At 44.5% G+C, this 25,237-nt stretch overlaps 1 protein-coding gene across 10 annotated transcripts in view; it reads left to right on the top strand.

The window, feature by feature from the left end:
* The window catches only part of OTOF (otoferlin), an 81,982-nt gene that overhangs the window by 28,483 nt on the left and 28,262 nt on the right, over positions 1-25,237 (top strand). For 4 of the 10 annotated variants that reach the window (XM_075860803.1, XM_075860811.1, XM_075860801.1 and 1 more), the window contains exons 12-30: positions 1,297-1,480; positions 1,810-1,930; positions 4,848-4,948; positions 5,899-5,989; positions 6,073-6,189; positions 6,577-6,729; positions 6,989-7,178; positions 7,641-7,765; positions 7,860-7,994; positions 8,194-8,355; positions 8,754-8,873; positions 9,628-9,789; positions 9,910-10,072; positions 10,922-11,052; positions 15,323-15,352; positions 19,259-19,384; positions 20,907-20,973; positions 23,894-24,042; positions 24,491-24,625. In XM_075860803.1, coding sequence (XP_075716918.1) covers positions 1,297-1,480; positions 1,810-1,930; positions 4,848-4,948; positions 5,899-5,989; positions 6,073-6,189; positions 6,577-6,729; positions 6,989-7,178; positions 7,641-7,765; positions 7,860-7,994; positions 8,194-8,355; positions 8,754-8,873; positions 9,628-9,789; positions 9,910-10,072; positions 10,922-11,052; positions 15,323-15,352; positions 19,259-19,384; positions 20,907-20,973; positions 23,894-24,042; positions 24,491-24,625 — 2,462 coding nt within the window. The remainder of the gene's footprint in view (positions 1-1,296; positions 1,481-1,809; positions 1,931-4,847; positions 4,949-5,898; positions 5,990-6,072; positions 6,190-6,576; positions 6,730-6,988; positions 7,179-7,640; positions 7,766-7,859; positions 7,995-8,193; positions 8,356-8,753; positions 8,874-9,627; positions 9,790-9,909; positions 10,073-10,921; positions 11,053-15,322; positions 15,353-19,258; positions 19,385-20,906; positions 20,974-23,893; positions 24,043-24,490; positions 24,626-25,237) is intronic. The other 6 variants (XM_075860809.1, XM_075860808.1, XM_075860806.1 and 3 more) reach the window with 4 other exon arrangements.

Here is a 25,237-nt window from a genome sequence, read left to right as displayed (position 1 = left end):
CAGCAGAATAGTGAGTGCAGCTCTGGAGTATAATACAGGATGTAACTCAGGATCAGTACAGGATAAGTAATGTAATGTATGTACACAGTGACTCCACCAGCAGAATAGTGAGTGCAGCTCTGGAGTATAATACAGGATGTAACTCAGGATCAGTACAGGATAAGTAATGTAATGTATGTACACAGTGACTCCACCAGCAGACTAGTGAGTGCAGCTCTGGAGTATAATACAGGATGTAACTCAGGTTCAGTACAGGATAAGTAATGTAATGTACACAGTGACTCCAGCAGCAGAATAGTGAGTGCAGCTCTGGAGGATAATACAGGATATAACTCAGGATCAGTACAGGATAAGTAATGTAATGTATGTACACAGTGACTCCACCAGCAGAATTGTGAGTGCAGCTCTGGAGTATAAGACATGCTGTAACTCAGGATCAGTACAGGATAAGTAATGTAATGTATGTACACAGTGACTCCAGCAGCAGAATAGTGAGTGCAGCTCTGGAGTATAATACAGGATATAACTCAGGATCAGTACAGTATAAGTAATGTAATGTATGTACACAGTGACTCCACCAACAGAATAGTGAGTGCAGCTCTGGAGTATAATACAGGATGTAACTCAGGATCAGTACAGGATAAGTAATGTAATGTATGTACACAATGACTCCACCAGCAGAATAGTGAGTGCAGCTCTGGAGTATAATACAGGATATAACTCAGGATCAGTACAGGATAAGTAATGTAATGTATGTACACAGTGACTCCACCAGCAGAATAGTGAGTGCAGCTCTGGAATATAATACAGGATGTAACTGAGGATCGGTACAGGATAAGTAATGTAATGTATGTACACAGTGACTCCACCAGCAGAATAGTGAGTGCAGCTCTGGAGTTATAATACAGGATGTAACTCAGGATCAGTACAGGATAAGTAATGTATGTACACAGTGACTCCACCAGCAGAATAGTGAGTACAGCTCTGGAGTATAATACAGGATGTAACTCAGGATCAGTACAGGATAAGTGTTGTAATGTATGTACACAGTGACTCCACCAGCAGAATAGTGAGTGCAGCTCTGGAGTATAATACAGGATGTAACTCAGGATCAGTACAGGATAAGTAATGTCATGTATGTACACAGTGACTCCAGCAGCAGAATAGTGAGTGCAGCTCTGGAGTATAATACAGGATATAACTCAGGATCAGTATGTACACAGTGACTCTACTTCTTATGGTGCATCATACATCTGTAGTTCAGCTCTCAGGTAACTAATCAGTTGCTCTTTGTAGGTAATTATGGTAATCAAGTCGACGGAACCGCAAAGCCAAGTATTAGGAAGAAGAAGGACGGAGGTGACGGCGTGGAAGAAGAGACAGAACTATTACAGAACTCCAGTGAGGATGAAGCGGATGATGATGGGGAGATGCAGTCTGTGTCCAGCAGCCCGGCAATGAAGCCATTTATAACAGACAGGTGAATATAATGTATAGTGCAGGGGATACACCGTGCGCTGCTCATGTAGATCCCTGAGAATGTTACTCTCAATGCACAAGCGCATCCAACGCCATTTATCTCCTACCGCCATACAGTGCACAAGCGACATGTGAAATTCCTATACAATGAATACGATTTCTGGTGGTCACACATGCCCCCGCGGTGCCGCCTTCAGGGGTGGCATTGGTGTGGAGGTATCTGCTTGTCTCCGGCCGCCCGAGGATTACAGCGCTCGCGTTGACCGGTCTGGAATTGACAAACCTGTGACTTCTCCCTGACGCTTATCTTATCTCTCATCCCCCTTTTAGGAATTACTTCCACCTGCCGTACTTTGACAAGAAGCCTTGTATCTACATCAAAAGCTGGTGGCAGGACCAGAGGAGAAGACTGTACAACGCCAACATCATGGACAAGATCGCCGACAAACTGGTCAGTGGTGACACAATGTCACAAGGACTAAGGGTCCCACATGGGCCGAACTGACCAAACTGGAGACCCGAAATAAGGGGAAGCACTGAAACCAAATATAGTGGATATGGGGTCACTGCCGCCAGGGTGTTTACAGTAGATCTGTGAAGACACCACTGGGTTTTGATCCATCCTTCTCGCTGCGATCGTTCATGACTTTTATTAGTAGATCACATTTATCTATACAGGAAAACTCTGATAATCCGGCGTGACCAGCAGATTACCAGATTACCTAGGACATTGAAGGAGTTAATACATATTACATTCTCGGGTACGGGAGGAGCGAGGTGCTGTTCTCCGCCAGGTTCCCTCCTTCTCTCCACTTCGCTCCATGTCCCCCCCATAAAAGTGCCCCCTCCGTTCCCCTGTCATGCGAGCAGCACATTTTCGGCAGTAACTTTTCTGTTGCAGACATTTTCACACATCCGGGCCTTCATATTAGAGTTTACAAAGTATCGCCGGCTCATTATACGGCCATGTTCACACAACAGAATTTTCACGCTGACTACGAAGCGTTTTCTGCTTTGGAAACATCATGAATTCCATCGGTTAGGCTATATTCACACATCGTGATTTGTTGCAGATTTTGATGCAGATTTTGATGCAGATTTTGTTGCAGATTTTGATGCAGATTTTGTTGCAGATTTTGATGCAGATTTTGATGCAGATTTTGTTGCAGATTTTGATGCAGATTTTGTTGCAGATTTTGATGCAGATTTTGATGCAGATTGTTGAACCAAAGTCAGGAGTGGTTTCAAGAGGAATGGGAAATATAAAGAAGAACTTCTACTTCTCTTTCCTCCTAGATCCACTTTTTTTGGCTCGATAATCTGCATCAAAATCACCACCAAAACTTGCGATGTGTGAATACAGCCTAACAAGACTCCTATTGATGTCAACGGGAAACCGCCCCGTCGTTCAGACGAGGAAGAATTTTCAGAGGGGCAGAATAGACATTTCACTTCTTGACGCAGTTTCCGCTGAATGTTTCGCCGCAAAAACACCATTAAATGGGCATAATCTGCGTGCGAAAAACGTGGCCATAAACTGCCAAACCGAGGCATGAAACCAAGGGCTTATTCAGACGAACGTAAAATACGCGCGTGCAACGCGCGTGATTTTCACGTGCGTTGCCCGTAGCTATATTAGACAATGGGGCCGTGCAGACATGGCAGCGTTTTTTGCGCAGCGTTGCTCCGTTGCAAAAAACTCACGACATGTCCGTTGATTCACCGTTTTCAACGCATCACGCACCCATTGAAGTCAATGGGTGCGTGAAAACCACGCATGTCGCACGGAAGCACTTCCGTGCGAACTGCGTGTTTGCGCAACAGCTGTCAAAAGGATGAATGTAAACAGAAAAGCACCACGTGCTTTTCTGTTTCCAAGCATCCAAACGGAGTGTCTTTGCGATTAGCGAACCCCGACAACCGAAGCTAACTTCACCGGGTTCGGCCAAACTCGTTTTGGCCGAACCCGGCAAAAAAATTTCCGGTCCGCGACGTCGGGAGACATTCACTGTGCATGGTGCTGAAAGAGTTAAACTGGTTCAGCACCATGGACAGTGACTTGCGATCCCAAAATACATGAACCTGTAAAAAAAAAACGAAGTTCTAACTTACCGATTACTCCTGTCTCCTTCCTGCAGTCCGACCTCCCGGGATGACACTTCAGTTCAAGTGACAGCTCCAGCCAATCACAGGCCAAGCACAGGCTGCAGCCAATCACAGGCTGCAGCGGTCACTTGGACTGCCGCGTCATCCAAGGAGGTGGGGCTCGATGTCGAGAGGCGCGTCACCAAGGACGCGTCACCAAGGACGCGTCACCAAGGCAACGGCCGGGAAGTTCTCGGTAAGTAGGAACTTTATCTTTTTTTTTTACAGGTTTTTCGCTGTTGTGTTCGGCATTCACTGTCGAGGGTGCTGAAAGATTTAGCTCTTTCAGCACCTTGGACAGTGACGGGCGTCGACAAGCCTCATCTCTATGATGCCGGCTGCGCGAAAATCACGCAGCCGCGCATCAGACACGGATGACACACGCAGCTGTCAAATAGTGTTTGCGCGCGCAAAACGCTGCGTTGTTTGCGCGCGCAAAAACGCAACGCTCGTGTGAATCCGGCCCAAGGATCAGCCCGAGATTTCTGCCGTGGAATATCGTAAGAATAAACGTTGTTTACATCCAGTGGATGTTTCCTGGTCATGTGATGAACACACAGCTGCAGGGATCGTTACAAGACAGATCTCTAATAACTGCTCTGTTCGGACATGGTAGACATTTTCCAAAATTTTCACAGCAGATTTTTACCGTTTTCAATGTAACACAGGCGGATTTTGCAGCAGAATAGTTTTTCAGCCACATCTGTAACTGTAACGAATCCCACAACTGTGCGATCATCACGTTACCAGGACAGATTTTTATCCACTGGACTTAACAATGAATGACTGCAAGCAGAGATCTTAAAAACAGTGAGGAATTGATCCAATATTACCAGTTTTTATAACTTTTCATCTACTAGAACTGGAATATTCCTTTAAGTTCATACATTTCAGCCATGAGGGGTGTGTTGGATGATGGGGTGACCAGTGTGTTCATAGAAAGAGGGGCAAGCGCACCAGATTAGAGAGCGGTCCATGCGTCCAATTACATTCAATGAATTAACATTGCTGGGTAAGGCGAGCGGAGGTGGGGTGGGGGATGGTTGGAAAAGAATGTAGAAATTTAGAAGAATTGTTCATATTACCCAAGATCCTTCAGTTTCGGAACTATACAATATCACAGTGACTGTTCCTTGAACGCCATACATGTCAGTCTTCAGTATAATATACCTGGTGTAAAATGTATGTTCCCCTTTAAGTCGATCTCTATACTGCCCCTACAGGAGGAAGGCTTGAATGACGTCCATGAGATGATTAAGACAGAGAAGCCGTATCCAGAGCGGAGGCTGCGTGGGGTTCTGGAGGAACTCAGTAGTAGCTGCTTGTGAGTATATATCTCACTCTTATCTCACCTGACCGCTTCTATCACTTCGTTTTAGCGATCAGTGGGGATCTCAGTGATCGGATCACCACCGATCAAAACTTTTGACATGTCACTATGACATGTCAAAAGTTTTTGGAAAGTTTAGTTACTCTTTAGTCTTTTCCATCACTTACATCAGTCTGTCCCCCAGGAGCTCACAATCTGATTTCTCTATCTCTAACATAGACTAAGGGGAATTTAGTGCAAATTCCACCTCTTTACAAATATATGATACATATATACAAGGGCCGGAGGTCGGACTCATTACAGAATCGGGGAAAGATCCACTACAGGAGAACTTTTCATCTGGAAATGGAGCGTAGTGCACAACTTCTAATGAAGGAGTCTCCTGCGCTGCCCCTAGAGGTCATTCATATATACTGAAAATAATTAGTTCCCTCTGGCGATACTGAAGTAGAAGGAAATTAAAGGATCAATCATTCTATAAACGACCCCGTGTAACCAATATCTCCAGGAGATGACATGACTATATAGGAACCGGTGGGAGCTGGAAGAATCGGCATCAATCATTCATGTCACCGCGGGCGGCAGCCAAGTGCAGCAACTTATTACCGCTCCATCTCCAAGGTCACATTTTAAGGGACTCTGGTAAAATTAAATGGTTTAATATAAAGGGGCATTGATTTTGACCCTCTAAAACCCGTAAACACAAAGTGGCAGGGCCCTGAGCCGCATGGGAATCTGGTTAAAGGCCCCTCGTCAAAAATCAAAATGCCCCCGGAGGCACAGGACCGTTATTCAAGGACATTATCGGGACCATCACATGTTTGTTCACCACGTTTACTGTTTCTTATTTATTATCTATTCCGCTGTGTATTGTCATTTTATGTTTTTCTTTCTTTTATTGAATGTTCTATAATGTATTGATACTTTGTGTCACTTCATTCCAGCCGCTTTGTTACCCTCGCTAACAAGGACCAGAATCAGAACAGTCGCACCAGACTTGACCGGGAGAGGCTGAAATCTTGCATGCGAGAGCTGGTAACCCCCCTGCACATAGTGACGCCCTCACTGGTGTTCTTTACCTTTTTGTTGGGTCCTCACTCTTATGTTTATGTTTGAAGGAAAATATGGGGACGCAGGCCAAGACCATGAGGTCCCAGGTGAAGAAAAACACGGTGAAAGATAAACTGAAATTGATCCAGAACTTCCTACACAAGCTGCGCTTCCTGGCGGATGAGGTGGGATATTATAGATATATATGTACACTGGACGCAAACGAGCTATGACTCGTTCCCCGTGGTCCCGGTTCTCCTCCTTCTACCATATGGACATTGTGGTCCTGCACCCTCCCATTATGGTACCATAAAAGATGGAGGCACCTAAATGTGGTCCTTATTTCCTCCAATGGGAGGAATGAAGGAGACCGAAGAAGCACGGTCTCTCGATGGGGGGTAGGAATATAGACCTCATGGGGGGTCCCATTTAGACTATTGCGATGGTCTCCTCCTCGGTTCTTTGTACACCCAAGGCTATGAGTGATGTATGTGACTACTCTCTATAATGTGGAGTGATGTATGTGACTACTCTCTATAATGGGGGTCAATGGAAATTGCTTGTCCCTACAGCCCCAGCACAGTATCCCCGATATCTTCGTATGGATGATGAGCAATAATAAACGCATCGCCTACGCCCGCATTCCCTCCAAAGACATCCTGTACTCCATTGTGGATGAGGAGACTGGAAAGGATTGTGGGAAAGTCAAGAGTGTCTTCCTCAAGGTAAGTGGTGCCATCTGGATGAGCAGAGATTCATGGATGACTAGAGGTTGCAGACTCGATACGTGGACACACGGTAGCTGCAAAGTCGTTATCATAGTAAGGGAAGATCTGAAAGTCTCCAAAAAAATGCAATATAAATGTATCAATAAAGGCTGCTCCATATGTGGACTAAGTTACCTGTAAAGCTCCTTGGAGAACAGCCATATCCATTCATATGTAATGCAGAGAGATTATGTTCTTGTCTTTTCCATCCATTAAGTTGCCCGGTAAACGAGGCTTCGGCCCCGCTGGTTGGACAGTACAAGCCAAGATGGAGGTCTACATGTGGCTAGGACTCAACAAACAGAGGAAGGACTTCCTGTGTGGTCTTCCATGTGGATTTGAAGAAATTAAAGCGGCGAAGGGACCTGGATTACAATGCTTCCCTCCAATCAGCCTCAGTTATACAAGTAAGTACCGATACGAAGAAGACCAACACCATCTAACCCCGGGTTACGAGTCAATGGTCTCTCAGCCTATCTGTGACCTATCACGTAAAGGATACCATAGAGGCAGCCTATGTAGAAGCTATAGGAGCCATGAATTTAGAGGGCAACAGCTCAGTTTTCCCACCCCCTTTAAGTTGGGGGATGGGGAGACAATTGGCTCTCCGCCTTTACAGGTGCAATCAGAGGACAAGGAATGCAACCTGAGGGTCAGGCTACTCTTCTCTCCACCAAGGAATGGGAAGGAGGGGTATAAACAAGTCTTGGGCCCTACTGTTAAGAGATGGTAGTATTTGGTGGTGGTGGTATGAACCAGCAGAAGGAATGTGCCCACATTTTGACTTTGCTATAGCTTCCCCTTTCCTCTATGAACGCCCTTGTGTCCATGTCTCGAGTCTGGCTCAGTATCTTATGTGTGTCTTCCAGAGAAGCAAGTTTTCCAGTTGCGGGCGCACATGTACCAGGCTCGCAGTTTGTTTGCTGCCGACAGCAGTGGCCTCTCTGATCCATTTGCCCGAGTCTTCTTCAACACTCAGAGCCAGTGCACAGAGGTGAGGCCAGACCAGATCGTTACCCCTTCACGTCCGCGTACTTTGGGTGGAGACCTAAGTGTCACATTCTCATTTTAATCTTTTTCTACCTCAGGTGCTCAATGAGACCCTGTGCCCAACATGGGACCAGTTACTGGTGTTTGACAACGTGGAACTCTACGGAGAAGCACATGAGATGCGAGACGATCCCCCTATCATAGTCATTGAGATCTACGATCAAGACACTGTGGTAAGAACCATTAACTTTTTATTTATTTTATTAGTTACTTCTCCCTAAAAAACAAATTATTGACAGACTCTAAAAAAGAACAAATAGAGATAATGGAGCAGTAGTTTCTATTATTTGATTTTCGCATGGACGGGGCAATGAAGACGTCTTCAAGGTTGACAATCATTTTGGGTTCAATTATCTTAATATCGTTTTTTAGGGCAAGGCCGACTTCATGGGCAGGACGTTTGCTAAACCAGTAGTAAAAATGGCCGATGAGAGGTATTGTCCACCCCGGTTCCCACCACAATTGGAATATTACCAGATATACCGTGGGAACTCAACTGCCGGAGACCTGTTGGCGGCCTTCGAGCTACTCCAGGTATGGAATGATCACCAAGAAGTTCCCAAGATGATTTTGATTATACAGAATATGTTGCATGTTGGCTTAGACCCAAGGATGAATTGGACGAGTAGGGGATCCCCGGGGGGGTTCCATGTTCCAGCATGACAATAGGCACGACCACACTGAAGCTCATGAGGTCTAACAATGGACATCCACATCATAAGTTGACCCTTGAACCTTCCCTGGTGGCTCATGAACTAATCGCAATGGCCACAATGTCTCAGCTATTTCAATATGGCCAGGGGCCACTTCAATCAAGTTGGTTCTGTGTCGTCTACTAATGAATTGATTATTGATCGCTCAATATCAATACTGGATGGAAATGGCTGCTTTGTTTCATACACTTAATAAATGTTGGATTATTTATCTTGTAGATTGGTCCCGCTGGTAAATCTGACCTCCCAGCTATTGATGGACCCACAGATATGGAAAGAGGACCCATTCTTCCTGTCCCACTGGGCATCCGACCCGTTCTCAGTAAATACAGAGTGGAGGTATAGAAGACTGTAGTGTCACAAACAAGAATTATTACCGTCTATCCTGGGAGGAATCCGATGTGTCACGATGATCCATAAAGCCCTTGTCTGACTTCAGACTTCCTATAGGACGTCGACAAACTTTTTGAGATCCTTTAAGAGGCACATAGGGTTTTCTGATGAGAAAAGTGAAGCACAGTGTTCATTACAGATCAGCGAAGTGATCCATATGATCCATATGATCTCAGACAATGTGCAAGTTGGCTGCTAATTTGGATATATGGGACTAGTCAAATCGAATAACCGGCACTAAATGCTCTGGTCCTGGCAGATCTACAGGGGACCCTATAGAATAGATAAAAATGAGGCCCCTTTTAGGTCCTGCTTGAAACCACCTCACTGTTAACCACTCATGAAAGGAGGTCCTGGTGTCCCCATCCCATTTTTGTGATTTGAGTACATTTTGCAACATCCTTGCTGGCTAACATTTTGCACCTGTGGAGACCAGACTCCTGTGTGGGATCTCAAACCCAATAAAATAGGTATAAGACCAACCTGCAATGGGCCCCTTCTCACCAGGGGCCCTATAGCAGCCCCATGGTCTGACTCCATAGTATTTGGGACCATTGCTCTCTTTTGATAGGAGATATTGTAAAAAACACCCACCTCAACCCACAGAAATGGGCAGAGTTCATGCTAAAAAGACCTACACCCTGCTAATTTACCCAACTAGGGTGTTGAGCTGCCTATTAAATTCTCTGTCTTCTTCTAGATCTTGTTCTGGGGTCTCCGAGACCTTAAGAGAGTCAACCTTGCCCAAGTGGATAGACCAAGGGTGGACATTGAATGCGCTGGAAAAGGCGTGCAGTCAGCCCTCATCCAGAACTACAAGAAGAACCCCAACTTTAGCACTTTAGTGAAATGGTTTGAAGTGGTAAGTGGACACTCCATGGATCGGTAAACAATACAGAATAGTAAAATTATTTGAACCTCCCGTTGTCCTGTGACTTTTATCTATTGGTCTGAATCTAAACATCCTTCTGTTTCTTCATAGGACCTCCCAGAGAACGAGCTACTTCACCCACCCCTGAACATCCGGGTTGTGGACTGCCGGGCATTTGGCAGATATACCCTGGTTGGGTCTCATGCAGTCAGCTCACTGCGCAAATTTATTTACCGCCCCCCAGATAAGAAGTCTCAGCAGTGGAATATGGCAGGTATTGTTTACACAGAAGGCCACCAATAGTACAACACGTGTCAGGGGCTCATCAGGGCTTTAAAGGGGTTCTCTGATTTGGACAATCCCTACTTGTCAAAAGGGTCCGTCCCCCTGCTGGGACCTCCAGCGATCAGCCGTGTTCTGTGGGGAAATCTGGCAGTAAGTGATTTCCCTGCAGCACCACCACAGGGGAAAGTAAGCATTACAAAGCAGGACAAGACGGGTCCTCCAGAGAGAGAGACACTCTATGTAACCACTCTCATTGCTGACCAAGAGATGTGGACCCTAAACAGGGGACGCCCACTATTAACTCAGAATTCCCTAATGGGGTGTATGAAAATACAGCCATAGAGGTTGTCACTTCCCCCATTCCGCGTTGAATACGTACAGGACGGGAGAGTTCCTAGCTGGGTGGAATTCCGGGCTAGAATTTGTATAAGAACATACAGTAAGTAGCATTTTGGAGAGATTTCTGATTTTTTTTTAATTGTTAAAGGGGTTGTCCTATCATGACCTTTTTTTTAAAATCAAGCTAGCCTGGCGATCAGGTGATCGCTGGCGATCTGGTGATCGCTGCAGATCCAGCTTCGGATAACTCTGCTTTCTGGGGATAATTGCGGGGTTTTAAATAATGGTCATCTATTTAATACATGGATGAGGTGTATTCAGCTCCATATCGATGTCTTGCTTAGTCTTCCTCATCCACAGAGGATCTTCTGCTCTTGACTCCATTCTCTTATCACTTCCACCATTGACTCGCCTTTTATTTCCATATTCTATGACCTCCTGCTGTGATTTCTGGTCTTGAGTCTGTCCTTTGCTCTGTCTCTTTCTGTCTTCTGTCCAGCTAAATTGATGAATGGCTATATGGCAATGGCAAACGGAGGGCCCTACTCTCGCCCCACAGGTGAAATAGTCGTCAACATGGAACCCGAGGTGCCTATCAAGAAAATGGAGACTATGGTGAAACTAGAGGCGGTGAGTCTAGAAGGGTATTGACATCGGAAAAGAGTCAAATCGTGTCATTTATTGGGTTATAATCTGATGCTGTAAAATTGTGGGGGGGGGGAGAGTTCTTCATCATCATCTTCATCATCCCACCTCGATTCTCATTTGTCAGCTATTGGATGTTTACTTCATTTGTAGTCAGTAGAAGTTCACTCATCTCCTCAAGGGGTTGTGCATGATTCGGAAAGCATGGGTGCTATCTTTCACAAACAGCGCCACATCTGCCAAAGGGTTGTGTCTGGTAATGCAGCTCAGCTCCATTGAAGTAAATCGGGCTAAGCTACAATACTACATACAACCTGTGGACAAGTGTGGCGCTGTTTCTGGAAGAAAGGAGCCGTCTTTTACTAATCTTTACAACCCTTTAAGGAGAATGACATGAAACCACAAGTATTTATGGCACTTTAACTGCATATCAATTTAATTTGAACAATACAGGGGCAAACAGACTGACCATCTACTTCTATCTGCTATCAGCTTGTCAGTGGCAAGAGCTTTCCTCAAGGAAATATGTGACCTCCCCACCAAATATTAGTTTCTAGATCACTTCCCTACAAATCCTGTGTACCAGACGACTACTTCCCCACTTTCCTATGTACCAGACCACTACTTCCCCACTTTCCTATGTACCAGACCACTACTTCCCCACTTTCCTATGCACCAGACCACTACTTACCCACTTTCCTATGCACCAGACCACTACTTCTCCACTTTCCTATGTACCAGACCACTAATTCCCCACTTTCCAATGTAACAGACCACTACTTCCCCACTTTCCTATGTACCAGACCACTACTTCCCCACTTTCCAATGTACCAGACCACTACTTCCCCACTTTCCTATGCACCAGACCACTACTTCTCCACTTTCCTATGTACCAGACCACTAATTCCCCACTTTCCAATGTACCAGACCACTACTTCCCCACTTTCCTATGTACCAGACCACTACTTCCCCACTTTCCAATGTACCAGACCACTACTTCCCCACTTTCCTATGTACCAGACCACTACTTCCCCACTTTCCTATGCACCAGACCACTACTTCCCCACTTTCCTATGCACCAGACCACTACTTCCCCACTTTCCTATGTACCAGACCACTACTTCCCCACTTTCCTATGCACCAGACCACTACTTCCCCACTTTCCTATGCACCAGACCACTACTTCCCCACTTTCCTATGCACCAGACCACTACTTCCCCACTTTCCTATGCACCAGACCACTACTTCCCCACTTTCCTATGTACCAGACCACTACTTCCCCACTTTCCTATGTACCAGACCACTACTTCCCCACTTTCCTATGTAGCAGACCACTACTTCCCCACTTTCCTATGTACCAGACCACTACTTCCCCACTTTCCTATGCTCCAGACCACTACTTCCCCACTTTCCTATGTACCAGACCACTACTTCCCCACTTTCCTATGTACCAGACCACTACTTCCCCACTTTCCTATGTACCAGACCACTACTTCCCCACTTTCCTATGTACCAGACCACTACTTCCCCACTTTCCTATGCACCAGACCACTACTTCCCCACTTTCCTATGCACCAGACCACTACTTTCCCACTTTCCTATGTACCAGACAACTACTTCCCCACTTTCCTATGTACCAGACCACTACTTCTCCACTTTCCTATGTACCAGACCACTACTTCCCCACTTTCCTATGTACCAGACCACTACTTCTCCACTTTCCTATGTACCAGACCACTACTTCCCAACTTTCCTATGCACCAGACCACTACTTCCCCACTTTCCTATGCACCAGACCACTACTTCCCCACTTTCCTATGCACCAGACCACTACTTCCCCACTTTCCTATGTACCAGACCACTACTTCCCCACTTTCCTATGTACCAGACCACTACTTCCCCACTTTCCTATGTACCAGACCACTACTTCCCCACTTTCCTATGCACCAGACCACTACTTCCCCACTTTCCTATGTACCAGACCACTACTTCCCCACTTTCCTATGTACCAGACCACTACTTCCCCACTTTCCTATGCACCAGACCACTACTTCCCCACTTTCCTATGTACCAGACCACTACTTCCCCACTTTCCTATGTACCAGACCACTACTTCCCCACTTTCCTATGCACCAGACCACTACTTCCCCACTTTCCTATGTACCAGACCACTACTTCCCCACTTTCCTATGTACCAGACCACTACTTCCCCACTTTCCTATGCACCAGACCACTACTTTCCCACTTTCCTATGCACCAGACCACTACTTTCCCACTTTCCTATGTACCAGACCACTACTTCCCCACTTTCCTATGTACCAGACCACTACTTCCCCACTTTCCTATGCACCAGACCACTACTCCCCCACTTTCCTATGTACCAGACCACTACTTCCCCACTTTCCTATGCACCAGACCACTACTTCCCCACTTTCCTATGTACCAGACCACTACTTCCCCACTTTCCTATGCACCAGACCACTACTTCCCCACTTTCCTATGTACCAGACCACTACTTCCCCACTTTCCTATGTACCAGGCCACTACTTCCCCACTTTCCTATGTACCAGACCACTACTTCCCCACTTTCCTATGTACCAGACCACTACTTCCCCACTTTCCTATGTACCAGACCACTACTTCCCCACTTTCCTATGCACCAGACCACTACTTCCCCACTTTCCTATGCACCAGACCACTACTTCCCCACTTTCCTATGTACCAGACCACTACTTCCCCACTTTCCTATGTACCAGACCACTACTTCCCCACTTTCCTATGCACCAGACCACTACTTCCCCACTTTCCTATGTACCAGACCACTACTTCCCCACTTTCCTATGCACCAGACCACTACTTCCCCACTTTCCTATGTACCAGACCACTACTCCCCCACTTTCCTATGTACCAGACCACTACTTCCCCACTTTCCTATGCACCAGACCACTACTTCCCCACTTTCCTATGTACCAGACCACTACTTCCCCACTTTCCTATGCACCAGACCACTACTTCCCCACTTTCCTATGTACCAGACCACTACTTCCCCACTTTCCTATGTACCAGACCACTACTTCCCCACTTTCCTATGCACCAGACCACTACTCCCCCACTTTCCTATGTACCAGACCACTACTTCCCCACTTTCCTATGCACCAGACCACTACTTCCCCACTTTCCTATGTACCAGACCACTACTTCCCCACTTTCCTATGTACCAGACCACTACTTCCCCACTTTCCTATGTAGCAGACCACTACTTCCCCACTTTCCTTTGCACCAGACCACTACTTCCCCACTTTCCTATGTACCAGACCACTACTTCCCCACTTTCCTATGCACCAGACCACTACTTCCCCACTTTCCTATGTACCAGACCACTACTTCCCACTTTCCTATGTACCAGACCACTACTTCCCCACTTTCCTATGTACCAGACCACTACTTCCCCACTTTCCTATGTACCAGACCACTACTTCCCCACTTTCCTATGCACCAGACCACTACTTTCCCACTTTCCTATGTACCAGACCACTACTTCCCCACTTTCCTATGTACCAGACCACTACTTCCCCACTTTCCTATGTACCAGACCACTACTTCCCCACTTTCCTATGTAGCAGACCACTACTTCCCCACTTTCCTATGCACCAGACCACTACTTCCCCACTTTCCTATGTACCAGACCACTACTTCCCCACTTTCCTATGTACCAGACCACTACGTCCCCACTTTCCTATGTACCAGATCACTACTTCCCCACTTTCCTATGTACCAGGTGACTACTTCTCCACTTTCCTATGTAGCAGACCACTACTTCCCCACTTTCCTATGTACCAGATCACTACTTCCCCACTTTCCTATGTACCAGATCACTACTTCCCCACTTTCCTATGTACCAGGCGACTACTTCTCCACTTTCCTATGTAGCAGACCACTACTTCCCCACTTTCCTATGCACCAGACCACTACTTCCCCACTTTCCTATGTACCAGACCACTACTTCTCCACTTTCCTATGTACCAGACCACTACTTCCCCACTTTCCTATGTACCAGATCACTCCGTCCCAGCTGGAGAACTGGGAATTTGTAATATGTCTAACATCTGATTATGCTGCTAGTTGTTGGACCCTCATTATAATGTCCTCGTGTTTTGGGTGTATCGCCGTGTATCACTGTCCGCCATTGTGGTTATTTATTGCCAGTAATCATCATGTGTTTTATCTTCCATCTCCCTCCATCTCTATGTGACAGAATTCTGATGCAGTGGTTAAGGTTGATGTGGTAAGTGATTATCTTCTAATGAATCACGGGGCTTACGATCGTCTGCGCACTGCGGGTTATATATGACGTCACTGTATACACTATTCACCTTTTATCTGATGCCGGGGGTAACACTCATGAATGGGCCTGATAAGAGAACGCATCCTGAGGGGCATTTATTAAAGGACAGGATCCACCCTGAACTATAACCGGCTCATTGATCTCGTACTGAAACGGTCAAGTGATCAATTGTGGTCAATCAGTAGTTGGTACACGTTGTTTTGCATACAGTGCATGCTTTCTGTTAGCCCCCCAATTAGAGGTTTATGCAGTGCACAATCGAGGTGCTACTAGGCATACCTCCCAACCGTCCTGGATTCAGCGGGACAGTCCCGGATTCCGGGCGGTGTTCCGCTGTCCCAGGCGGCCGGGGGTATGTCCCACTGTCAACTGCATCTGCATCCTCAGGACGTAGATACAGTTGAACCCAATGCTGGAGCAGGGAATTATCACCTCCCTGCTTCAGAATTAGTTCAGAGTGGAGGAGCAGAGGGAGCCCCTCCGTTCGCCAAGAACTCCCCGGGCACAGCGCTACTTTAAGCACTGTGCTCAGGGAAGCCCTTGACGTCACTGTCCATATATGGACATTGAACAGTGGGTACTGATTGAGCGGAATCCCCGTTGCCGGTGATCTGGCCAAGGATTCCGCTCCTAGAGGAAACCCTTGAGGTCGCTGTCCATATATGGACATTGACGTCAGGGGCTCCTCTGGCTGGGGATTCCGCTCCTAAAGGGAGTCCCAATGGCGCTATCTACAGAGGGGAGGTAGCGCTATCTACAGGGAAGGTGGCGCTGTCTTCAAGGGGGGTGTGGCACTACCAACATGGACACTGTGGCACTATATATGGACACTATCTACATGGGCACTGTGGCACTATTTACGAGGGCACTGGCACTAGGGGCAAATTTGGGGGCATTATACTGTATAAAGGCAGCTAGGGGCATTCTACTGTATGGGGGCATTAAGCTGTATTGGGGCAGCTATGGGGCATTATACTGTATGGGGGCAGCTATGGGGGCATTATGCTGCATGGGGGCAGCTATGGGGTATTATGCTGTATGGGGGAATTTGTTTTGGCATTATACTGCATGTGTGCATCTGTGTGGAGATTATAATGCATGGGAGAATCTATGGGGGCATTATACTGTATTGTGGCAGCTATTTGGCATTATACTGTGTGGGAGGCACTATGGGAGCATGATGATGTGTGGGCTGAACCAGGTGTGTATGGGCGGGGATTGGGTGGCGTGGCTTAAACAATAAAAGTATCCCTCTTTGTGATACTTGAAAGTTGGGAGGTATGCTACTAGCATATCCTATAGATTCCATTATATAAAGAGGTGAGATCCCATTTCCACTGGCCATACATCTGATCCAATTTGACAATAACAGGAATCCATGCTAAACCATAGCCACATAACACTTACAATAGGGGGTACTCACTTAGATCATCTGTAGGGCATGTCAGAAGATGATGATAGGTGGAATTGCCCATAGAAGATAGAAGTTCACGTGAGTTTATATTATTGGTGCTTTTATATATTATATACAAAGATTGCCCAAGTTGGATGGTGTCCTATGCGATACTTTCTATTGACGCCACCAATATGATGTACTGCCATACAGCGTGCTCATAACCATACAATACAGTGTCATACAGAATGGTGTCCAAATAACCGTGCCATAAGTCAGTCAAATTACACTTCAATACAGTTGTCTAAATAACCATGCTATAAAGTCCCACCACCATACACTGCAAACATATTACAACCATACAATGCTCAAATAATACCCCCATACAGTGCAGATATAATAATAATAACACCATTAAGTGCAAAAATAATACCAGCATACAGTGCTCAAATAATATCACCATACATTGCAAAAATAATATCACCATACATTGCAAAAATAATACCAGTATACAGGGCAAAAATAATACCAACAAGCACTGCTCATATAATACCACCGTACAGTGATCATATAATACTAACATATAGTGCAAATTTAATACCAACATACAGTGCTCAAATAATAGGACAATATAGTGCTTATATAATACCACCATACAGTGCTCACATAATACCACCATACAGTGCTCACATAATACCACCATACAGTGCTCACATAATACCAACATAGAGAGCTCATATAATACCACCATACAGTGCTCACATAATACCAACATAGAGAGCTCACATAATACCACAATACTGTGCTCACATAATACCACCATACAGTGCTCAGATAATACCACTATACAGAGCTCACATAATACCAACATACAGAACTCACATAATACCACCATACAGTGCTCACATAATACCACCACACAGAGCTCAGATAGTACCAACATAGAGAGCTCATATAATACCACTATACAGAGCTCACATAATACCAACATACAGAACTCACATAATACCACCATACAGTGCTCACCTAATACCACCATACAGTGCTCAGATAGTACCAACATAGAGAGCTCATATAATACCACTATACAGAGCTCACATAATACCAACATACAGAACTCACATAATACCACCATACAGTGCTCACCTAATACCACCACACAGAGCTCAGATAGTACCAACATAGAGAGCTCATATAATACCACTATACAGAGCTCACATAATACCAACATACAGAACTCACATAATACCACCATACAGTGCTCACCTAATACCACCATACAGTGCTCAGATAGTACCAACATAGAGAGCTCATATAATACCACTATACAGAGCTCACATAATACCAACATACAGAACTCACATAATACCACCATACAGTGCTCACCTAATACCACCATACAGTGCTCAGATAGTACCAACATAGAGAGCTCATATAATACCACTATACAGAGCTCACATAATACCAACATACAGAACTCACATAATACCACCATACAGTGCTCACCTAATACCACCATACAGTGCTCAGATAGTACCAACATAGAGAGCTCATATAATACCACTATACAGAGCTCACATAATACCAACATACAGAACTCACATAATACCACCATACAGTGCTCACATAATACCACCATACAGTGCTCAGATAGTACCAACATAGAGAGCTCATATAATACCACTATACAGAGCTCACATAATACCAACATACAGAACTCACATAATACCACCATACAGTGCTCACCTAATACCACCATACAGTGCTCAGATAGTACCAACATAGAGAGCTCATATAATACCACTATACAGAGCTCACATAATACCAACATACAGAACTCACATAATACCACCATACAGAGCTCACATAATACCACCATACAGTGCTCAGATAGTACCAACATAGAGAGCTCATATAATACCACAATACTGTGCTCAAATAACAGCTAATATTCACAGTAACATTAAGATAATCTGTACGTGGGGGTCACTAGCTTGGGGTGCCAGGCCATCTGTGGGACTTTGTTTATATACATATTGTTAAGAAAACTGTAATAATTGTCAAATTAGTTTGTGGTTCAGTAGTTGGGACCACCAACGATCATATGAACAACGGTCCACGAGTGCCGTCACTCAAATGGAAAGGACGATGCATGCACCGCTCTATTGTAAATGGGGACTGGAAAATATCTATTCAGACCTCATTGGAAATCATTACCAAAATCCCGGCTTTTAGATACAATGACTCCTACCCAGCTGTAGTCTCTCCCATAATGCCAATGGGTGAGTGATGGGACTAATGTTTAATTCAACTTTACATTTGGATGAACCTATCAGATGAGCTTGGACTACCCATGTCTTTGGGCTTGTTGCAGCTGCCTGGCATTGGTTGCAGCCTCCTGAGACCCCTCATCACTTATGTTCTGTAATATCTATTAATAAATATTTTCCCAGAATGAGGAAGAAAAGGAAAAGAAGAAGAAAAAGAAGAAAGGAGAGGAGATAGAAGAGGAGGAGCCTGATGAAAGCATGCTGGACTGGTGGTCCAAGTACTTCGCCTCCATCGAGACCCTAAAAGAGGTGACACGTGATTGGCTGTTACTAACCCCATTCATCGCTCACTATAATGCCAGCGACGTTCTGTACTTATCTTATTAAAGCAGACGAGGCTCACACTAAAACTGCTCATTAAAGTCTATGTGGCTCTATAGAGCTCTATTATGTAGCCAAGGATCCCCTGTTATTCCTGCAGAGGGCGCTGTGGGGATACTACATCTAGTTGGGGGATCCCCACATTTGCCATCAACAGGGACACTTGATATTCAAGAATATACTGTCTATCTTCATGAACTTTTTGTTTCCATTTATTTTTTATTTTGTTTTTACCCTGTGTAGAATAAAAAACAAATCTCCTTTTGCTTCACGGAAACAGTCAGCAAGTTGTTTTTTTATTTATTATTGGCTTTATTTTTATAAATGTTATTTCTACTTAGTACTACGAGTACACATGGGTGGTGTACTGTTCTGAATGGCCAGTGAGTCTTATTGACCTATTAAATGGAATCCGTCAGTAGGTTTGAGGCCTCCGACAAAGTGATAGAGGGGAGGGGAAGGCTGTGTAAACTATCCTTCTGGCTTGGTCATGCAAGTTGCCTGACCGAGAAATCGACATTTGATTCCCCGTGGCGACGGTCACAAGTGCCGCTCTCTGCTGTGAGTGTCATCTCTGTTGGCCAATCAGGAGATTAGTGGCACTTGCGATCGTGGCGGAACTTTCCAAAGTGGAGAAACCCTTTTACCAAGCCAGGCTACAAGTACAAACGTATAAGAGTTGTTTAGCCTTGTGCACCCAAAGTACTAAAGAGAGACACAAGCCAAACTGATATCCCTCAGTGGAATCGAATCTGCTTGCTGATGGTTTCCAGACAGCAAGTAGAACATTTTTCTACATTCAAGAGTTCAAATGGACTGAATAATAGATGAAAACATCAAAAAAGCCAAATAACATATATTACTCTGACTAAACAGTGTAAATACAATATTGAAAAATCATAGGAGACAGTTCGACAGAAGGTAGTGCCCTTTTTGGATAACTCTTTCTCCATATGCAAAATGTTGTCTTCCTGCAGCTGCCACTAGGGGGAGCTCACTGCATAGAGGTTTTTTTTTACAGCTCTCATTGAACTCAATAATAAATTCATAAGCAATGAGCTCCCCCTAGTGGTGGCAGAATTAATTTCAGACTTTAACTTGATTTTTTTCACTGAACTGCTCAGAGTGGGTTTTCCAGGTGCTAGTAAACCCCTCTAAGTGCACCCCTTACCCTCATTAGCCAGGGAGAAGAACCCTAAAAAGAGCAGATTTGTCTATCAAGACCCAAAGCGGCCATACTTCTATTCTGTATGATTTCCTCAAATATTCCCACAAAAATAATAGTATATTGGGGGCCGTGCTAGAAGCGCCACCTCTCGTGATCAGCCGTCATCTAGCAGATCTGCTCGTCCCAAATGTAGTTAGAGGATGCCCAAATCTTGGTATTTAATAGTTTGTTGCTTCTTATTTAACTCTTCATAATCCTTTTTTTTTTTTTCCCCACATGCAGCAACTCCGCCAGCAGGAGGCGGCGGCAGCAGAGGCAGAAGAGAAGGAGGAGATGGAGATTGCAGAGGGTAATTGTAGAAAGTTTCTAGTTTGAAATAATTTTTGGGGCTCTGGTTTACAAAAAAATCTTTATTACAAAAATAATGGGAAGAAATGGGGATGGGGGCGTTATGCATGAGGAGGGGGGAACAGTGGGTGTTTTTTGTCCTCTCCCTTCACCTATGTTCATTCCATCTCCATGTTGTACAGCAATGAAAGTTGGCACTGGCCTTGGTCAAAAACAGGTCATCACCTATAAGGCTTCATATAGTAATGTCACGTCTTAAGATAAAGCATGTGTTACGTGGGACTGCTCCTTCATCTACATCTCATATACAGATGTAGCCAAGTTCATCTGGACTCTGATAACGTGCTGCAGCGAGATATCACACAACAAAAGCCATCGAAAAAGTCATTGAAAAAGTTAAGTTAAAGTTTCTTGCCACTGTGTATTTAATGCGTTGAGTCAAGATAAAGATGGCTACATCTGTACAAGTCATGTGCACAGAGCATGTGTGGCAGCATAAAACAGACCTGTAGGTACTCCATGTGCCAGTACCCCCATATAGTGCCGATATACGGCACCATACACAAATTTACAGGTAGCGTTTGAGGGTCTTGCCTATTGGCTTCTTCTGGATCAACGCAACAATGAGTTATATAGGTAGGACTTGATGTCTATCCTCACCTATGTTACCAAGGAACCGGGAAATCTCAGAGGAAGTCCAGACGAAGATGACTCAGAATTCAGTAGATTATAGTCCCAACGATACCTAGTTAGTGATTCCACAGCGGCCGCCATCATATAAACTGCAGCATGAAAAATATTTGGGACCGGTTAAATTATGGAATTTTCGAGTCAATGTAAGATTGTGTGTCATATACTATATGGTCAAAAGTATGAACCCCTGACCATCACACCGATATGAGCTTGTTGGAGATCCCGTTCCAAAACCATGGGGTTAATATGGAGTTGGGGTCTAAAACAGCCACCACCCTCCTGGAAAGACTTTCAACAAGATTTTGGAGTGTCTGTGGGAATTTGTGAGGTCAGGACTGATGTAGGGTGAGGTCTGGCCTACAATTGCTGTTCTAATTTAGCCTTAAGGTGTTGTATGGGGTTGAGGTGCGGATTCTGTGCAGCCACTCAAGTTACTTCACAGCAAACTCCTCATCCCATGTCCTTATAGAGCTCGCTGTGTTCACAAGAGCAGAGTCATGCTAGAACAAGAAATGGCCAGGGCAGATAATAATAACAACACATAGAGGTGACCAGGGCAGATCTAGCAGATAATAACACCTACAGATGACAGGGGCAGATCTAGCAGATAATAATAACACTTACAGGTGACCAGGGCAGATCTAGCAGATAATAATAACACTTACAGGTGACCGGGGAGATCTAGCAGATAATAATAACACTTACAGGTGACCGGGGCATATCTAGCAGATAACAATAACAACACTTACAGGTGACCGGGGCAGATCAAGCAGATAATACGAACACAGGTGATCAGGGCAGAACAAGCAGATAGTAATAACACTTACAGGTGACCAGACAGATCTAGCAGATAATAATAACACTTACAGGTGACCAGGGCAGATCTAGCAGATAATAATAACACTTACAGGTGACCGGGGCAGATCAAGCAGATAATACGAACACAGGTGATCAGGGCAGAACAAGCAGATAATAATAACACTTACAGGTGACCAGACAGATCTAGCAGATAATAATAACACTTACAGGTGACCAGGGCAGATCTAGCAGATAATAATAACACTTACAGGTGACCAGACAGATCTAGCAGATAATAATAACACTTACAGGTGACCAGACAGATCTAGCAGATAATAATAACACTTACAGGTGACCAGACAGATCTAGCATATAATAATAACACTTACAGGTGACCAGGGCAGATCTAACAGATAATAATAATAACACTAACAGGTGACCAGGGCATATCTAGCAGATAATAATAACACTTACAGGTGACCAGACAGATCTAGCAGATAATAGTAACATTTACAGGTGACCAGGGCAGATCTAGCAGATAATAATAACACTTACAGGTGACCAGGGCAGATCTAGCAGATAATAACACAGGTGACCAGGGCAGATCTAGCAGATAATAATAACACTAACAAGTGACCGGAGCAGATCTGGCAGATAATAATAACACTTACAGGTGACCAGGGCAGATCTAGCAGATAATAATAACACTTACAGGTGACCAGTGCAGATCTAGCAAATAATAACGCTCACAGATGACTGGAGCAAATCTAGCAGATAATAATAGCACTTACAGGTGACCAGGGCAGATCTAGCAGATTATAATAACACTTACAGGTGACCGGGGCAGATCTAGCAGATTATAATAACACTTACAGGTGACAGGGGCAGATTTAACAGATAATAATAGCACTTACAGGTGACAGGGGCAGATCTAGTAGATAATAACACTTACAGGTGACCAGGCCAGATCTAGCAGATAATAATAACACTTACAGGCGACCGTGGCAGATCTAGCAGATAATAATAGCACTTACAAGTGAACGGGGCAGATCTAGCAGATAATAATAACACTTACAAGTGACCGGGTATGGCTGAAACTCCTGAACTCAATATTTAGAAGGGGGTCCACAAACTTATAGCCATATAGTGTATGTAAATCCACAGTAGATGATAGAACAGAGATATTGGTAAGTACTGTGACTTCCACAATTCATGTATTATTTCGGTGGTGGTTTGATGACCTCTCATCGGACCTCAGTGTGCTATTCCTGGAAGAAGAAATATACATGGATTTGGAAGCCTGATAGCTGGCACGGGAGGTCCAAGGCCACCCGTGCTCCAAACTATCTGTCAACTTTCATGCTCATCGTGGTTGAATGTCTCGTGTTGTTGGTTCCTTCCATCTCCACCCAACTTGTATGATGACTCAGAGATCAAAATTGATGAATCTCCTATGAAAGGCTCAAAGGGGCAGATGAAGAACAAAGATAAGTCGAAGGTGCCGAAAGAGGACAAGAAAAAGAAACTGCTAGCCGAGCAAGCCGAGAAGAAGAACAAGCAGAAAATTGATGAGTTAAAGGTAAGTCTATCTATCTAACTATCTATCTATCTATCTATCTATCTATCTATCTATCTATCTATCTATCTATCTATCTATCTCACCAGTAATTTCATAATTTGTGGCAAAGATTGGTGCATATTATGACTCCTTTTAGCCGCACATTTTCAAAACTGAGATAGGTGTAAAAAGTAGAAACACACATGAAGTTTGATGTAATTTTGATAGAATTGTTTTATTTTTTTGTGTTGTAAATCTCCTCCAATGTGTGGATCCAAATCACCTTCATTATATATATCCTACGTGGCCTTTATAGTAACCGTTAGCTGTATAAATGTCTACACAATAATGTGGATGGTGATTTGAATCCACACAATGTCCCTATGACAACACTGAATTGGCTGTTATGTTAATATATGCATATCCCATATCATATCGACCTCCGCTCTCCGTCCATGTACAATTCCAGGTGTTCAACAAGGAACTAGAGACAGAGTTTGATAACTTTGAAGACTGGCTGCACACCTTCAACTTATTACGAGGGAAGATCGGGGACGATGATGACACCGTCAGCGAAGAGGAGCGGATAGTCGGGAGGTTCAAGGTGAGTATCCACCAGATGGACCACCAGGTCTAATTTTTTCGGTTTGGCAGCAGTCCACCAATCAAGTCTGACAGAATGAGCTATATACCGTACAATACATTTCATACATCATGTTATTCAGATTACAGCACACCCAGGTTTAATAAATAATTTAAAAAAAGTCATACAAATGAAAACATCCCCGGTGGTCTGAAGTAGTGGAGGAGTCAATGTCACTAGCGCTGGTGGTCTAGAGTAGTGCCCCTTTCTTTGGTGGTAACTTTGAGGAGGAGATTAATACCTGGTGGTCTAGGGTAGAAGGTGTTAACATTATATTCCCAGCAGGTCTAGGGTAGAAGGAGTTAACATTATATTCCCAGGTGGTCTAGGGTAGAAGGAGTTAACATTATATTCCCAGGTGGTCTAGGGTAGAAGGAGTTAACATTATATTCCCAGGTGGACTAGGGTAGAAGGAGTTCATATTAAATTCCCAGATGGTCTAGGGTAGATGGAGTTCATATTATATTCCCAGGTGGTCTAGGGTAGAAGGAGTTCATATTATATTCCCAGGTGGTCTAGGGTAGAAGGAGTTAACATTATATTCCCAGGTGGTCTAGGGTAGAAGGAGTTCAT

The sequence above is a fragment of the Rhinoderma darwinii genome, chromosome 4 (genome assembly GCF_050947455.1).
Source record: "Rhinoderma darwinii isolate aRhiDar2 chromosome 4, aRhiDar2.hap1, whole genome shotgun sequence".
NCBI lineage: Eukaryota > Metazoa > Chordata > Amphibia > Anura > Rhinodermatidae > Rhinoderma > Rhinoderma darwinii.
This window is presented reverse-complemented; position numbering and strand designations above follow the sequence as displayed.